At 47.7% G+C, this 18,571-nt stretch overlaps 1 protein-coding gene across 1 annotated transcript in view; it reads right to left on the reverse strand.

Annotated features, from left to right (window-relative positions):
• CARD10 (caspase recruitment domain family member 10) overlaps positions 1-18,571 on the reverse strand; it is a 44,347-nt gene that overhangs the window by 1,782 nt on the left and 23,994 nt on the right. The window contains exons 13-21 of the mRNA XM_066633599.1: positions 18,141-18,264; positions 16,830-16,983; positions 15,103-15,226; positions 11,950-12,190; positions 6,931-7,000; positions 5,706-5,799; positions 4,334-4,486; positions 3,238-3,359; positions 2,606-2,721 (exon numbers count right to left, since the gene is read on the reverse strand). Coding sequence (XP_066489696.1) covers positions 2,606-2,721; positions 3,238-3,359; positions 4,334-4,486; positions 5,706-5,799; positions 6,931-7,000; positions 11,950-12,190; positions 15,103-15,226; positions 16,830-16,983; positions 18,141-18,264 — 1,198 coding nt within the window. The remainder of the gene's footprint in view (positions 1-2,605; positions 2,722-3,237; positions 3,360-4,333; positions 4,487-5,705; positions 5,800-6,930; positions 7,001-11,949; positions 12,191-15,102; positions 15,227-16,829; positions 16,984-18,140; positions 18,265-18,571) is intronic.

Here is an 18,571-nt window from a genome sequence, read left to right on the forward strand (position 1 = left end):
AACCCCTGTAGGGATTTTTACAATTGAATAGTTCTAGTCTTTCATAGAACTCCTCATTCCAGCTGTATTCCTTCCCGGTCTGGCCTATCTCTGGCCCTTTGCCTCCCACGCTCCACTTGACGGCAACTCCTCTCTGCCACCTAGGCTCAGCTCATCAGTATATCAGTGTGTCCTCAGTTCTGGGGTACTTCCGGTTGTTTCAAACTGGCAACCTCAGATCTTCAGGTATACAAGGCGGCAGCTCTACTAACTGAGCCAGACCTCCTGCCTGGAGGAGGTTACAAGCCATGATGTGTATATGCAAGAGGTAGGCTACCTCACAGTGCCAGATGCAAGGGAGAGCAACAGGCTGCAAGTCTCTTGCTGTCTTGTGTGCTCTCTGAGCATCTGGTGGGCCACTGTGAGATACAGGAGGCTGGGCTAGATGGGCCTTTGTCCTAATCCAGTGGAGCTTTTCTTACGTTCTTACGGTCCGGCAACATAAGGCCCTTTACTGCTGCTGCAAAATGCAACAAGCCATTTGGTGTGGCCTAGCTCCTGCCACAAGCACCAGCAGATCAAGGATGTCTGGCAGCACCAGTAAGTCAGTACAGGGAGTGGGAGGGAGGGGGCAGGGAAGAGAGCAGATTGGGGCCAGAAAGGGGGTGGAATCAGCGGCAGTGGTGGATGCCAATATCCTTTCCCCCTTCTCTACCTTGCTCCCCCAACCGAGGTCCATGCAGACCTGCACCAGTGATATCGCTGCCCCAGCAAGCTGATGTGGGCCTACCCCAGGGCAAGGGAACAAATGTTCCTTGACCCAGAGGAGACCTCCAGAGGCCAACACTCCCCTGCAGGACACAGTACATGTCACACTGGAGTAGCTGCATCAACATGCAGGGAGTTACTTAGAATAGAACTGTAAGGCTGCAATCCGAAATGCATTTACCTGGGAGTAAACACCACTGGACAAAACGGGACTGACTTCCTAGTAAAAACGTATAGGAGTTTGGGGTAGAAGTGGACCCCACCTGTCCATCTCAGTTCCTCATCATCACCACTTGTAGTCCTTCTAAGTTCTTTAAACAGTATATCCCAAAGGCATGCAGTAGGGTGAAGGGCTGCCACAAACAGGGCAAAACCGTTAAGGTTTCCAAGCAAGCATGGCCCAAGTGCACATCAGCCAGAGAGGAAACTGAATGACAAGAGAGTCAGGATAGACAAGAGGAAGTACTTCTTCACCCAGTATGTTATTTAATTTATGGAACTTATTGCCACCAGATGAGGTGATGGCCACTTGCTTGGAGAGCATCAAAAGGGGATCAATTCCATTCACAGAGGACAAGACTAATAGCCATGACAATGGCTAATCACCATGATTGCTATAAGCTACCTCCAGGTTCCCAGAGTAGTATGCATCCCAGAGGATCATTTTATGGGAGACACTATAGGAGAGAGGGGCATTTGCCCACAGGTCCCACTCCAGAGCTTCCCAGAGAATTCTGAGCCCTTAATACCAAGTACTCATGTTTGCTACCATTTTCTCCTCTGTACTCTCCCCCCCCCCCAAAAAAAAAAAACTGTAAGAAATCTGTTCTGTGTCTTAAAATGAAAGCCAAATATCAATTCACACATGCAATTCACACTGCTGTTTAATTCTCTCCATTCAGTTCCTCCTATGGAGCAATTTCACTGGGGAAAAAGCTGTAGACAGACAGCAGATGCCCACTGCAGTCTCTTTTTCCTGGCCTCTGTGATCACAGAAAAGGTTATAAAGAAAAGCAGTTGCATCTATTTACTACCCATTTTACAGAGGTTTCTCTAGGCAATCGCCTTGATGGAAGGGCTCATGTGGAGAGATAATAGGTCACTAGGTTCCATGTATGAAGTGACCCACAGAGGCACAAAACTAAGAAGGAAGCTCTAGGGTCTGTGACACAAAGCCCAATTCCATTACTTGGAATTCATTGGCATCCATGCAGATTAAAGACCTTTATAATAAGATCTGCTTCGGTTCCTTCCTTTGGACTCCTTCACTGTGAAATACTGGAAGAGGTGGCACCCTGATCAGGAGTCATGTCTCATGGTGGTACCAAACTTCTGGAACATCCTCTGGTGGGAAGGGGGGGTTTAAGAAGGTGACCTATTCTTGTGCTCAGGCTTTCTGGCAGACCCGTAAAACTGGCACTATATCAAAGGGCATTTGGAGCTCCCTACACTGCTATTTTGAAGTGTTTGTTTTCCTGCAGCAGAGAAATTTCCTGTATTTGTTGCTTTTGCTTTATTATTTCTTGATTAATTTATGCTTCCAATATTGTTCTTGCTGTTTGGCTGCAGGCCATCTCAGGGTGCTTCGGCACAAGAGGGAAGGGTGGAAATATTTTAAAAGTATGTTAAGTAAACTAAAGCAAAAAGATACAGCCTTGCCATGCTTCATTTTCTAAGGGGGATTCCTTCTTCTAGGATCAACACAATCAAAAGTTATGTTTGAAGGAGCAAAAACACACACACACACACACACTACCCTGCTTGGGCAGCACCTCCTGTTCCAGCCCATCCTCCTGCCATATACTTTGGCAGCGATTAATTTTCCCCATCTACTAATCCCAGGAAGAGCTTCTCATACCTGACTCCCTTGATGTTCTTCTCAGTGACCTCGACGTGGATAATGATGGGGTATATTTCACTTTTAATTAGATCCCTCACCACCTGGACCTCCAGATCTAGCAGGCAGTGTTTATTCTGCAAAGAAATCCAACAGATTTACTGATTTAAATGGAAAAGAAATAACCCGTCCCTGACAAGTTACATTAAATCAGAGCCCACACTGTGAAATATCATTGCTTTTCCAATAGTAATTCCATTAAAAGATGGGGATTTACAACCAAACCTAAGAGGAAAAATAGAGAATTGAAGGGCAGGGTCAGCTGATATATAACAGATGGAGTGTCCAGTGTGTCTGGCTGGGAGGCAATTCCAAGCAGCTTCCTTCAGACACTCCATTTTCTGGATTAGTCAAGGATAGCAACACCCACTCTAGGATGCAGCTTTATACTGGGAAGACTCCTTCTCCCAAGAAGGTGAGGAAGATGAAGTGAGGATGTTGTCCATGCAGACATTCTCCCCCCCCACCCCAACGCACAGCTCCACAAAAAAAAAAAAAATAGAGAAGCTTATTAGGCTGTATTAGACCATCTCCTTGCAGGTGCTCAATGACCCTTTTCCTCCTACTTAGCATGACTGTGCTTTGCTGCTCACCTTTCCAATAGTCTTGCGGATGGTGTGGATCCCCCCATAATCCTTCTGGCTTTCAGAGATCCTGTCAGCATTACCAATGAGCTTAGTGGAGGCAGAGGAGAGACTTGTTTCAGCAAGGGCATCTGTGAAAGGAAGAGAGAGAGAGAGATTGAAAAAGTAGAGAAACATGTCAATAGGCATGAGTCTAGTGCAACAGAATTTTCCAAAGGCTGCAATCCTAATTCTCTGCATGTTTCATCAAAAGTAAGCTCAACTGAATTCAAGGGATTTAATTACAATGCATGGATTTGCAATCTAAATTGTGCCAATTAGAATATATTTATTGATCTATATCTACGTGTGAATGTGTATAAAAGAAAGAACAAGCACAGGCAGAGATTAGACAGGAGCAGTAATGGAAGCAGCAGGCCAAGAGCTGCTGGCCATCAGGAGCTGATAAGAGCTTTGCCTCCAGACTTCCTTTGGTTTCAAAAAGCTTTGCAAAGCAGTTCCGAGGATTTCTGGAAAGGAGATCTGCCAATGAAATGCCACCTTTGTTTAGGATCTTCCTGTCAGCCTCCTCCTTTGACCCAGCAGAGGCCTTTTGTGTCTTCACTGCAATCATCTGACAACACAATCTCAATGTTTCCACAACACAGTAATGGGTCCCAGTTTGGCCCATGTTAGAATCACTTATCAGGCAATACTTTCATCACCACAAGCCTTTTGCCTGCAATCTTGCAGGCCATAAGCATGGGCTGGTTTGGGATGCTTATTCCCTCTTGGGGTGAATACAAATTCTCAAAATCCCACATTCTGGTCCAGATCATGGGCCCACTCTGTAGTGCATGTGAAGGACAAAAGTAAAACGAACGAACGAATGAACGAACAAACAAACGAACAAGAGAGAAGCATTCTTGATCAGAGAGAAATAGAGGCCATATGGCCAATCCCTCTGCTGTGGGAGTAAAGATGATCAGGAGATAAAAGATACAAAGTTCACTTCCAGAGATGGCCTTGAGGGACAGATCAGGTCTGGGATACAGGATGGATACCCGAGCTCTTTTTCTGACTCTACCACTGGCCCAGGTCAGGTCACTTGGCCTTTCCAGCTTACCTGTTGGGCAGAAGTGGAAGTCCTGATGGGAGGAAGGAAGGGCCAGAAGGTTCCTGATGAGCTGGGGTGCTAAACAGCCAGGCGAGAGCATGACAGGACGACGGGTCTGAACCAACAGAGGGCGCACCGGACTGTAGGGTTTTGCAATTCCATCTGCGAATAGTAGGCAATGCAAAATGAGCAAGAGAGGTGGTGAGGCAGAGATGCAAGATTCAGGAATATATGACTTTAATGGCTAAGGCAGTAGTACTCAAACTGGTGGGTCGCAATTCACCAGCCCGTGTCACACTGCCCCTATCCCTTTAAGGGGCAGGGGCAAGGGGAAACCAGCAACATGATCCCCATAATCGTGCTTCTGTGGGGGCAGGGGGGCTTTTTTTCCCCCCTAACAGAATTTCCCTCCTGCTTGGGGGGGGGGGGTGCTGGGAGCCCCACGGAGCAGACCATTCTGCAGGGCTCCCTGCAGCCTGTTAACTGTGAAAGTTGTGTTCGCGACCCCCTTCCTGGTTGCAATCACAACTTTCACTGTTTACAAGCTGCGGGGAACCCTGCAGAGCACTCTCTGGGGCTTCCTGCACCCCCTGGACTCCAGCAGGAGGTAAATTCTGTTAGAAAAAAAGCCCCCCTGCCCCCACAGCAGCATAATCCTGGGGACTGAGTCACTGACTTTTTCCCTGCACCCAGCACAAACTTATCTCTGGAGATTCATTCCCGAGAAGTTTGAAAACCCCTGGGCTAAGGTATCCATGGCACAGCTGGCAAAGAGGTCTGTGGGCCACTGAAGCCCCCACTCCCTGGCTGCTGTGAGCCTTGCTCAGCCCTTTCTGGCTTGTGAGATTTCAAGGGACACTGCCTGTTTCCAAAACATAAAGACTTCTGTGATGCCTTCAAGACAAGGCATTTATTGCAGCCTCAGCTTCTGTAGGAAAGATCCTACTTCATCAGATGTATCCCATCATCTATTTGTTATGCTTTGTGGTTATTTTTATATGCATTCTGTGGCTTTTTTTCCTGGCTTTTGTTGCAAGCGAGCTTTGGTCACCTTTGGCAAGAAAAGCAAGATACACACTTTTTTTTTTAAAGAAATACATAAAAATAAAATTATATTGTCAAGCTTTTTCACAGGACTACTGTGGGAGGGGGCCTTGAGATGTGCATGAAGCCAAATTCTTTGTCAGGTATCAGATTCCAACATCATCTCATGAATATGCAGAATATGTGCACTGCCCGGTACTGGTATACAGAGTACACCCCAGGGGAGGAAGAACAGTCAACAGTCGTGCATTTCAAGAATTCCTGGGAGTTATTCATGCAAAATGGCAGCCTGGTTCAAAAAGAAGCCTTCCCCACTGGGATGGGGCTCACAACTCACCTGGGTAAGGGTCCTGCCAGGGGGTTTCTCTTTGCCCCCCATTCTGCTGCTTGTGCTTCCTCAGGCGAAGCTGATCCAGGGCCCGTCTCTTCAGCTGAGAAAGAACAAAGCAAAGGGAGGGGGGAATGAGAGGAAGCACAAAGAATGCATCACTCCAACGCTTGCAGAATGACAGCTACATGTTTATTATTGGAAGTTAAATAGACTGTCTTGGGATACAACTCCCAAATCGAAGAAAGGCATATCAGCAATTAGGCTTCCTCCTCTTTCCATACTCCTTTGAGAAACACTTCAAGATAACAATATGAGGCATTTCTTTGCATTCCCAATAAGAGAACATGGCCCCTAAGAAACTGTTATACCAGCAGAGATGACTGTTGCCAGCACACTATTAGCCCAGGATTGCAGTATTCCCAAGGGCTGGGAAAGGAAACACGAAACAAGCTGCCCAGTCCCTCAGTGCCACTGTCTAAAGAAGTTCACATGGATGACCAAGGCCTGAGCTGCTTCAAGCTTCACACAGTGTGAAAGAGTGGGTTCTTGGGGGGGGGCCCTCTCCATATTCCCATGGAGAGGGGTGTCGAAGAGTTCAAATTTCTTACCAGAAATTTTTTTCTGGCACCTCTATATCCTGCATCTTCAACCATTTGAGGTGACTGTGCTTTGCTCCACAACCCCAGATGTGTGCGACTTGGTTATTCAACAGTGAGAGGAAAAAAGTACTTGTGCAAGTTCAAAGAGACCTTATTCTGTAGAGTCCTTCACATTTTCCAGCACAGAGTCTTTATTAGTCATATTTATATCCTACCCTTGGCTCTGCAGAACAAAGTATGGCTGTGTATGTGAAGACTGCCTCATGTTATCCTCACAATAGCTTGGTTCAAAAGCTATCCAATGGTTGTGGTGGGTATGTGGGGATTTGAATCCAGGCCTCCCTGGCCCTAATCAACACTCTACCCACTACATTACATTGACCTTAGCATGGACAGCAGCTAAGCACAGGACAAGATTAACCATGATTTCAGCACTGCTTTGTATAAAACTGAGGCCAAAAGCCTTGTGCACAGCCTCCAAAAGCAAACCTCACTCTCAGCAAGAGGCTAGAGTAAGGATAAATTTACTAGAGTCTGTAAACAACCACCACAGCATGGGAGCAGCTTCATCAAAATTGCACAATGAGTCTTTCTTTCTGGCCCAGACATCCCCAATTCCTCCTCCAGCTTACCTTAGTCCTACAGCCTTTTTGCCGGGCTGCTGTTTGGCCATTCTCCTGTACCTTCAAAAGCTGGTGAGCCCTGAAAGAAAGATAGCAATCAGAACTAGCTCACTGGAAACCCAAAGTGAGACGGCAGCAGCACAGTGCAGCCAACTCATCCCATTCTGGGTACCAAGTACTACCGGAAGTAACTGGCAATGACATCATTACCAGTTACTTCTGGGTTGGGAGGCCAGATGTGATGTGACAAACACCAGTAAGAGGCTCAGGGTGGGCAGGAGGGTTTTTTTTGAGTGTGGGTAAGCATGCTTTGGAGTCTCCTGCTGCTGTTTGTTGTGTCACGTTCCTAGTCTCACTGCCGGGCGGCAGATGTCCGGGGTCCTGCAAGTACCACCAGACACCACCTCAAGTACCACTGGTGGTGCCCATACCAATGGTTGAGAAACAATGCTTTGGCACTAAAAAGAACGCAGCCTTTGTGAGAACTATTTCCATCATGGTAGCCCTCACAAAGACTACAGCTCCCACCGGTCTTTCACCTTTCTGTTTGGAGAGAAGGGAGGGGGAAAAAACCTTCACACAACACACTTTATAACAGCGGTTTTTAACCGCTGTGCTGTGGCACACTAGTGTGCCGCGAGGCAGCCTCAGGTGTGCTGTGGGGCCAGAGGCATAAGGCAGTAGGCAGCAGCCGTCCCCAGGAGAAATGGCTGCTTTGACCCTCAGGAGGCAGTGGAGAAAAAGAAGCAGCAGTGGCTGCTTTCCATCTCCTGCTGCTGAGCAAGAGGAAGGCTGCAACCCGATCCTCATTTACCTGGAAGTAAGTCCCGTGGACTATTATGGGGCTTACTTCTGAGTAGACACGCCTCGGATTGGGTATCAAGTTTCTTGTCTGCCCTGTGTGCTGATTGGGCAACCAAAAAAGCCTGGAGGAGATCCCCTCGGAGCCAGGGACCAGGGGGAGCCAGGGAGCCAGGGGCAGGCAAGCAGGTAAGAAGCCAGTGAGTCTGCTGAGGCCAAAGAATGGGCTTGGCTCAGGGTCCATGAAAGTCCCTTTTCCTTGCCACAGTTGCCTGCAGCTCCCCAAAGCTACCATCCCTGCCTTGCCTTTCAAAGGAGGGGTGTTGGGCCACAATCCTATCCACACTTTCCTAGGAGTAAGCCCCATTGACTATAATGGGACTTGCTTCTGAATAGACATGCCTGAGCTGGGCTGGGCTCTCAAGTTCCTCTCCTAGCCCCACTTTCCTGGGAGTAAGCCCCATTGATTATAACGGGACTTACTTCTTAGTAGACATGCCTAGGATTGGGCTTTTGGTCATACTTCTTTCTGAAATACAGGAGCAGGCAATTGGGGGGGGGGAGAATGTGAGGCAAGTGATTCTGGACCTTTGAAAGGTACAGAGGAGTGAGGGGAGGGACAGTAGGAGAGGTGCTAAGTGCAATTATGAGATGGGGGGGGGGAATGTGCCTGTGGGGGGGGGGGAAGAGGAGGAGAGAGAGAAGTGCCAATTGCCTGCTCCTGTATTTTAGAAAAAAAGAGTGCAACCAAAAGCCCAATGTTATGATTGTCTGCTCAGAAGTAAGTCCCACAGGCACATTCCCCCCCCCCCCCAATTCCCTCCCTAGTCTTTGGCTGCAATCCTAACCACACTTTCCTGAGAGTAAGCCCCATTGATTCCTGTAGCCAATCAGTGTGAACAACAGTAAACCAGATGGACTAATGGCATGACTCAGTTCAAGACAGTTTCCTATGTGTATCAAAGTGCACACCTTACTGATCCCTTGGAAAATGCAGCCATTCATGAATATAGGAGATAACAAAAGGGTTACAGTTGGCCTGAACACCAAACCTGACCTTCACTCTTGCAACTCTGGTTTCTTGGAAAGGGGAAGAAGACTTTTGCCAACAGTCCTGCCAACTGAGCACCTCGTTCCATAGAATTTAATGGGAGTCACCAATAACCTAGTCCACTCCTGGCTGCAACTGAGTTGTCACTACTCAATCCCAAAAATGTTGGTCAATTTATCAAATTAGTTGCAAGGCATTAAATACAATTACGTTTGCTTATATTTAATAACAGCTGAACCAAGAGGCAGACTTTCTTTGTTTTTAAGATGGCATATCCATATGCCATGGTAGGCACCATCTGCCATAGAAAAGAAGCAATTCTACCTAACGTTTCAGAAGGGGGAAGGTCACCTGCAGTTTTTATAATGCTGTATTTTTTTTTTTAAGAAAATGTGTTACCCAATTAATCAGGAGGTGCCTTTTCAGTCAATGGAAAAGGATTTTAAAACTGATTCATTTAATTCAGGGGTCTCCAAACTTTTTTTGTACAAGTGCCACATTGTATATTTTACACATTTTCGTGGGCAAAAAAAAAAATCTGCTTTATAGAGGGTGATCCTGGAACTAGAAGTGGGTGTGATCTTTATTTTTAGATATTACAAGGCTTGGGGAGGTATCCGCGGGGGTTCCCTGCTCCGCGCAAGCTCAGGTAAGTGTACAAATGCCCCTGGAAGCCCTGGCAGCAGCATGATCATCCTGATCGCATTGCTGCATTCTCTCCTCCCCCACAAAGACTTACAGTGGTTCCCGAACTCCCAGAGAATTTGAGAACTGCTGCTTTGAGAGTCTTAAAGGATATGACCCAGATGACTAAAAATGAGAGTTAGGCAAGCTGACACCACTCTGGCCATATAAAAAAATGAGTGCGGCAGACAGAATTGTATGTGGTAACTGTCCAAACCCATGGTTGGGGAAAAATATTTTAAATTGCTGTGGGCTAGATAAAATCTTGTGGCAGGCTGGATATGACCCCCAGGCTGTTTGGTGACCCCTGATTTAAGTGATCAAAGGTTGCAGCAGTGTTTTGTTTTGTTTATATGGAGAGCAACTTATTTCCACTTTGTATCAAGTGCTTTACAGAATTTGCATCTCATTTATTCCCAGTGACACTGGAGGTCAGCTCTGTGCAGAGGTTCTGACTAGGCCAGGGCCACCCATAGCTACTTCCAGCTGAGCAGCAATTGGAAGTCAAAACCCAAACCCCTACCCATCCACTGAACACACCAGTTCCCTGCTGTTCCCCAGCGGGCTCTGAAATACTTGCAGCACTGTTGTGTCTCCCCCCTTTAACCCCAAATTGCTATCTCTGCAACCTCACCTAGCACTGTCCCCCATCTGCATTTAATTTACTCAGTATAACATATACCCACACTTCCCAAAAAATTCAATAGTAACATAATAAGAGCACAGTACCAAATAAAACTCAATTAGCACTCTAAATCCTGACTCTTATCTAACTGTAATCCAATAAAATTACATAAACATTACAAAATATGTTGAAAAGCCTGCTTAGATAAGAAAGATCTGCAGAACCAACTAAAAACCTGCAGACTAGATTTTCCTAATCTTCAGTGGGCAGAGTGTCTGACAGCCCTGCTGTGTGCCCCAGCTGTTTAAATTTCTCAAACAAAGAGTACTGAGTGGGGTCTCTTGTGAAGAAATTAATGGGATGGAAACAGAAGCACTTTCTAACAGGCATTCTCTCCCCAAATTTGTTGTCCTACAGATCTCTTCTCCTACAGCATCTATGCTTAGACTTAAAGGTTAAGAACCAATTAACCTCATGCTACTCAACTGCTGAGTAAAAAAAAAAAACTACTACTACAATGGGGTGGGGGGATGTGCAAAGTTGCTCTTTTCTTTCCAAGTGCAAAGGATTAATTGGCACACAAGAACAACCTGAAGTGTTGACATTTACATGTAGAGCCCTACATCGCCTGGATCTGTACACCTGAAAGATTTCCTACTCTCGTATCAGCCTGCCCAAACACTAAGGCTGGAGGTACCTTCACAGGAGGTAGCTGTTGCCTGGGGAGAGGAAATTCTCAGCTATGGCACCCTGCTGTGGAAAGTTCTCTCCAAGGTCCTTGCCTGGCATCTACTTTGCTGTCAATCTGGTGCCAGGCAGACACCTTTTTTTTTCACCTGGACTGCAATCAAATTGTTTTTCAGCCTAATCGTATTCTTCCCCCCCCCACCCCCACCCAGCAATACAGCAGCAACAAAATGGCTATTGCTGCATCCTGCAGAAGGGGGCAGTTGTAGAGGTCTCCTCTGGGTCTCCTCTCCAGTAATCCTCCACAGTACAGAGGGGTCAGTATATGCATTAGCTGTGTCACACGTATGCTGACACAGACCGACATGTACACATGCCTCAGGATCATGTCGGGGAAGGAGGTGAAGATTTGGCAGTTGCTGCCAGATCCATCTCCTTTCTGAACCCAATCCCCCCATCCCCCCATCCCATTGCCTCCTTGTTGTGTTCTCCCCCATTCCCATCACTGCCTTGTTCTGCCCTCCCCTACCCATGTTCTTTCCCCCCCCATCCTGTCTCACCTTCCCCACCACCTTACCTGCCTTAACAGATCCAGGGGGGAATCAACCAGCAGAGGGGGGGGGGAAGACTCCAGCCTGTCCACAGTGCTCCAGCAGTATGCATGCAGTTGGAGTGTTACTTACAATGCTGTAAGGCAGTTAGTCAGCCATCTGCTTGTTCTTATTTTTAGTGTTATTTTATATTGTTTTTACTTAGTTTTGTGAGCCTCCCTGGAAGCACAGATGTGCCTAAGGGCAGGACACAAACGCATGGGCAGGAGGTCTGGTCTAGAGGGTAGAGCCTCCATTTGCCTGAAGATTAACATCCACAAGGTCGCCAGTTCGAGGCCACCGGCACCGTGCGACCTTGAAGCAGCTGGCAAGCTGCAGCTGAGCTGTTCCATCTGTTCGGAGCGTGGGAGGATGGAGGCCAGAATGTTAAACCAGATCGGAGTGTAACAGCTTGAATGTGGTGGTCCTTGAAAGAGAGAACCTTCTTTCAATTTGTAAAAATCCCTGCATGGATTTAATAAGCCTGCCTGTGTAAACCGCCTTGAATAAAGTCTTGAATAAAGACCAAGAAAGGCGGTATACAAATACTGTATATTATTATTATTATTATGTCCCACTTGACCCATTACCTGTTGTAATTTGGTACTGTCCCTTTCTCCAAGTCCCGGAGAGTAAGGGGGTCCACTCGGGCACAGTACCACTCCAGCCGTCCTTCGTGCAAGGTATCTGTGACGTGAAGAATCTCCCGAGACTTGAAACTCAGGGCTTGCGGGTCAGCAACTTCCAGAAGGCTCAGGTTGGCCCGCACATAGAAGGAGTCACCAGGAGCCTTTTCCCCAGCATCTAGTGCTTCTTTGAGGGGCTGGTAACCTGACCAGGAGAAGAAGGGACATGAGAAGAGCCCTGCAGGACTGGACCAAGGATCCCTCTAGGACTGCATCCTGCTCCCCACTGTGGCCAAGTAGTGGCTTCTGAGAAATCTCTAGAACTGGGTTCCAGGTGGGTAAATTCCTGCAGGAGGCTGGCTGTACATGACAAGAGATCCAAAGGCACAGCAAAGCCATTGGCAGAGTGATCTTTCTCCCACCCCAGATAAGGAGGTATAACGTCACAGGCCAATAAAAGGACCCTATTACAGCTGCTGCCTCCCCTGCCAAAAATGCTGCTTGTAAAGTTAAGTGGGAGGTATGGAGGCTGATGAAAGGGATGCTCTGTCCTGCCTCCCACCTACATGAAAGCACTGCAAAACAGCCCATGCCAGGAAGAATCAAGCTGCAGTAGAATTAGGGAGAGCCCTGTGCTGCACCTTCCACCTTGCTCCATTTTGCATGGGACCCTGAGCCTTCAGGTATAAGAACATAACATAAGAACATAAGAACAGCCCCACTGGATCAGGCCATAGGCCCATCTAGTCCAGCTTCCTGTATCTCACAGCAGCCCACCAAATGCCCCAGGGAGCACACCAGATAACAAGAGACCTCATCCTGGTGCCCTCCCTTGCATCTGGCATTCTGACATAACCCATTTCTAAAATCAGGAGGTTGCACATACACATCATGGCTTGTACCCCATAATAGATTTTTCATCCAGAAACTCATCCAATCCCCTTTTAAAGGCGTCTAGGCTAGAAGCCAGCACCACATCCTGTGGCAAGGAGTTCCACAGACCGGCCACACGCTGAGTAAAGAAATATTTTCTTTTGTCTGTCCTAACCCGCCCAACACTCAATTTTAGTGGATGTCCCCTGGTTCTGGTGTTATGTGAGAGTGTAAAGAGCATCTCCCTATCCACTCTGTCCATCCCCTGCATAATTTTGTATGTCTCAATCATGTCCCCCCTCAGGCGTCTCTTTTCTAGGCTGAAGAGGCCCAAAAGCCGTAGCCTTTCCTTGTAAGGAAGGTGCCCCAGCTCCATAATCATCTTAGTCACTCTCTTTTGCACCTTTTCCATTTCCACTATGTCTTTTTTGAGATGCGGCGACCAGAACTGGACACAATACTCCAGGTGTGGCCTTACCATCGATTTGTACAACAGCATTATAATATTAGCCGTTTTGTTCTCAATACCCTTCCTAATGATCCCAAGCATAGAATTGGCCTTCTTCTCTGCCGCCGCACATTGGGTCGACACTTTCATCGACCTGTCCACCACCACCCCAAGATCTCTCTCCTGATCTGTCACAGACAGCTCAGAACCCATCAGCCTATATCTAAAGTTTTGATTTTTTGCCCCAATGTGCATGACTTTACACTTACTGACATTGAAGCGCATCATGACGTGTATATCAAGCGTATATATGACAAGAGCAGCAAAGGGTGTGATAGGATGAGGTTCCCTGAGGCATTGTCTTGAGAGCACCACCTTCCCTGCTCCTGAAGCAGCTTTGTAGAAGTGTTGCCTGAAATACAGCTCTAATGCCAGGCTTCTATAGGTGTATAGGTACTCTTGGAACTGGTTTAAACACCTCCTGCAATGGAGAGAGGGAGGGGTCCATACTGGTCATGCTACAGAAAAGGGAGGAGAGACAGTTATTCCAATCTGTCCTCCAGGCGCCGACACCCATGGCCTGAATCCTGTGGGGCTGTGCCTTGATCTGGCCAACTTCAGATATGTACCAATTAGATGGCTTTGGTCTAGGGCAGTGATTTTCAACCTTTTTCATCTCAGGGCACATTGGAAAGGCACTAAAATTGTCAAGGCACACCATCAGTTTTTTGACAATTGACAGGGCACACTGTGCTGTCAATGGGGGGCGCACATCCCCCAATAGCCCTACTAATAAATGACTCTCTCCCAAATTCCCGAGTCACACCTGGGGACCATTCGCAGCCCACCAGTGTGCCAGGGCACAGTGGTTGAAAATGGCTGGTCTAGGGTTATTGTTCCATCACATATAGAGGGTCATCTGCTGAGCCATAGGGCAGATTAAAAGATTGGGGTTATCAGGGACTCCCAATGCTAATGGGCAGCCTTCCCCAGCATCATACAAGACATCCCAAACCGTAAGTTGCATATCTTGCATAACCTGCTTTGCTTCCACTGCCTGTGTGGTAAAAACACGAAGGTACACAGAGCACATGTGCACTAAAGTCCCATGAATCACTCAGTCCCAAGAGTGGATAGGGAGATGCTCTTTACACTCTCACATAACACCAGAACCAGGGGACATCCACTCAAATTGAGTGTTGGGCGGGTTAGGACAGACAAAAGAAAATATTTCTTTACTCAGCATGTGGTTGGTCTGTGGAACTCTTTGCCACAGGATGTGGTGATGGCGACTGGCCTGGACACCTTTAAAAGGGGATTGGACATGTTTCTGGAGGAAAAATCCATTACGGGGTACAAGCCATGATGTGTATGCGCAACCTCCTGATTTTAGAAATGGGTTGTCAGAATGCCAGATGCAAGGGAGGGCACCAGGATGAGGTCTCTTGTTATCTGGTGTGCTCTCTGGGGCATTTGGTGGGCCGCTGTGAGATACAGGAAGCTGGACTAGATGGGCCTATGGCCTGATCCAGTGGGGCTGTTCTTATGTTAATGATCTGGCAACTGGAAGTCTCACAGAGTCTTACCTTGGCCTTCAGAGGTTTCACTCTGAAGCTAGAAACTCTATTCAAATAATAAACGACTGAGATCCAAAAAAGAGAAATTCTGGGCCAAATATTCAATGCTGTATGATATTTCTGCTGGGGAATCACAAAAGCACAGAAACACAGAAAAGGGCTCTTGTTGCCCAGATTTGCTAAGGATCAACAGCCATGCAGTCAGTTAAAGCGGTTTACCTTTCATATCAGGCACAAAGAGAAGAGCTGATGGGTCATCCCAGTGCAACAGGCTCAGGTAAGCTACCTCCCGTGTGCAATTCTCCAGGGAGAGCACCTCCCCATTTAACAGTGTCCCCCTAAGCTGCCACAGAAACACACACAAAAAAGAGGATGCATGGATCAGACACCTTGAGTTTCTCACATAACAGGTCTGCTCTGTGAGACAAACTACAAACAAACAGGGAGAGCAAAATTATGTCAGCAAACCACGGTCTGCTCCCAGATCTAGCACAAGCTCCTGGTTCTCACCTTTAAAGCCCTCCCTGGCCATGCCCCTTCTTACCTCTCTGCTCTCATATGCCACTACACTCCTGGTCAAGATCTTCATTCTGCGAGTTTTACCACCCCAGCCGCCCAACAATCTCCCGATTCTTCAAACAGCTCCCAGGAAAGTGTGCACAGAATTGAAGCCTTAGCCTACGTAATATTCCCATGATCTTCCCCAGTTTTCCTGGCATCATTGCCCATCTTCTGTTGTTCCCTTGTGTCTATTTAAGATTGTGAACCTCTCAGGGTAGGGACCTGTATTCTCTTCTGTTGTAAAGTTTCATGCACACCAGTGGCACTATACAATAACACAACTTTATTTATTTAGGGTTATATCCTACATGATCCTGCCCATCCCTGCATGGGTGATTCAGGGTAAAATGCGATCCTAATGATTTCCCAAGGACATGTGGAAAAGTCACTTGGTTCCTTGGAGCCAAACTACTCGTTAGGCATCCAGAATAACATTCAGCTGTGTAGTTCAGCTGTATAGCTGAGGAGGGTCACTGGAATGCTGTGACCCTGGGTGGCACTACATGTGACAGCAATCCAGTCACTACAGTCCTGCACCCCTCACTCACAGATGACCTGCTCGGAGCAAGGCAGCCTGCTTCTTCTTGAAGAAGTGGTTGATTCTTTCCAAGTGATCATGCCAAGAATGACTGCAGGGGTGGGCAGGAAAACCTCTTCCCCCACAGCCATTCTCTGCACTTCCAGCCATTGCACTTCCAGCAAGGCACAGCCACTCCGAGAATGGCTGTGGGAGCAGGCAGGTTTTCCTGCCCACCCTACAGTCATTTTCGGCTCAGTAGCTTGAAGCAAGGCCAGCTGCTTCTTCTGAAGTGGGCAGCCTCGCCCCAAGCATTCCAAAAGTAATTGGGGTGATGTCATCACATCACAGTAATCACTTCCGGGTCAGAGGGAGTGGGTTAAAGGGGGCAGCAGGTTGATCAGCGTGCCCCGGGGTGGTGTGCCAGTTAGCTATGCCAGTGGACGGGTTTTTGTTGGTTGGTTGTGTAGATAGTACTGGAGCTGTGCGATACATGGGAAAACCACAACAGGGGTAGGGGGCTTTTGTCCCTGCCATAGTGTGAATCCCATCACAGCTCCCCCACAGCATAATTTTTACTGGGGGGAAAAAGTTTCCATTTTTAAAAAAACCCACCAGGCTATACTATGCACTAACAGTATGCTGTTTGGCCCTTGAAATTGCTTCATCTGAAACAATACTTTTGCAAAACAGAATTCAGCCACTAGTGGCCATTCTGCATTGTACACCAGCCCTCCAAGCTTTTAGTAACTAGAAGAGACAAAAAAGGGAGAGTCATTCTGTTGCTTATTATTGCTTTCTTTCCTTCCAGCCATACTAAAACTGTTCCTGCTTAGGTATGAACTGCAATTTCATGGTTTATCATTACCTTTAGGAGCCGGCATCCCTCTCGGAGTCCTGCACTTTCAGCTTCAGAGCCTGGCCTCACCCACTGGACATAAATCCCTGTTCTGTTTCCTCCAAGGATGGAGACATCTGCAGCAAGTCCCCTCCCTTGGAGTGCTGGAATGCTCAGGTGACTTCTACGAGACAAATGCACCACAACATATCTGAATGGGGGGAAAACAGCAAGAGGGACTGAGACTTCTTTGCCAGGAAGGTCATTCTCTGCCTTGATTACCAGGCTCCATAAATTCCTGGTGAAGGAGGTTGTAAAGCCTGCCAATTTTGCCTGTCCTGTAGGGAGAGTAATGCTCAACATTCCCATCATTGGGCCAAACTCAGATGGATGCTCTGAGTCTAGTTCTTTCACAGATACAATAGAAACTGGAATCTGGAGGAGCTGTTGCCATCAGCCCAGCTGCCTTAGTCCCAACAGATTAATGATATGAGCTGTCTCGCTGGTCTGAACTTCTCTGCAACCTTCAGGATCAACTCATTCCACAGGAGGGAAAAATGCCCTAGGTAGAGCCCTGCAGGGACCACCTCATCATCAATAATTTGCTACTGCTTTTCTTCCACCCTTTGTAACTACAACCTTAGGGACTGCAACTCAGTAGCAAAGTGCATGTTTCACTGATAGGAGGTCTCAGATCTTGGCATTGCCAATACAAATGTTCTCAGTTGGTTGGATATCTACCCCAGACCTTGGAGAGCTGCTGTCCATCAGACAATGCTTGGCTAAATGGATCAATGGTCTGAGTCAGAGTGTCCAGGAGGCATAGGGGCAAGAGCAGAGAAGCAGCAGCAACAGTGGTGCAGACCCCCAGCAGGAGGAGATTAGATGGGTCATGGGAACAGGCAGTTGTGAACCTACCATAAGGTCCAATGGGGTAAAAGCCCCAGACACAAGGCACCAGGACCCTGCGGAAGCCTCTCTGAGGCTCCTGACAGGGGCGGAAACTGTGCTTCAGGTTTTCCAGAAGCACAGTTTAAGCGTCAGGGAACCTCACAGAGGTTTCTCCAACGAGTTCCTGGGTTGCGCAAGGCTCCATGAGCCTCAGGTGAGTAGGGGGGCAAACTTCTGTGTAAGGGTGGCAGTAGCCCACAGGGGGGCGCCATCGCGGACCTTTGCCCTGGGCATGGGGCTGGGGCAGTCCGCTGCTGGGAAATGGTAACAAACAACTGTGGGCATAGGATGGTCCAGAGCAGATGCCCCACCTAGGATGCTTGAATTCATACGGCTGTCTCTGGAAATTGTCACTAATGGGGGAGGAGGAAAGAAGAAAGGCAAACAGACCTCCTAGCAATCTCCTGCTGCTTAGAGGTGCTGGACAAGCAGATTTCTGACTTTGCCCTGGTGTGCACACTGCTGGGAGAGGAACTTGATCTGGCAGAGGAGGTGGTGGTAGTAGTAATGCTTCCTGGTGAAGAAAGAGATGCAGAACATATTGATACGGGTTACAGGATTATGCTGTATCAATTCGGTCCAAAAGGTACTGGGGGAGGTGTGGTTCAGACAAGAGAACCAGGGTAGATGGGGACAAGAAGAGCCCAAACCGAGAGACCCTTTCCCATGAATGGCTCCTATGTAGCTGGGTAATGTTTAACTGACACAACCAATGGACAGGGGGCAATTGTGCAGGGGGCACTCTATCAGTGCATAGTTGCTCCAGCTGGGCTGCCAATTCTACAATCAGGACACACACGAGCGCCTCCTTTCCCACATGG

The sequence above is a fragment of the Tiliqua scincoides genome, chromosome 7, assembly GCF_035046505.1.
Source record: "Tiliqua scincoides isolate rTilSci1 chromosome 7, rTilSci1.hap2, whole genome shotgun sequence".
NCBI classification, from domain to species: Eukaryota; Metazoa; Chordata; class Lepidosauria; order Squamata; family Scincidae; genus Tiliqua; species Tiliqua scincoides.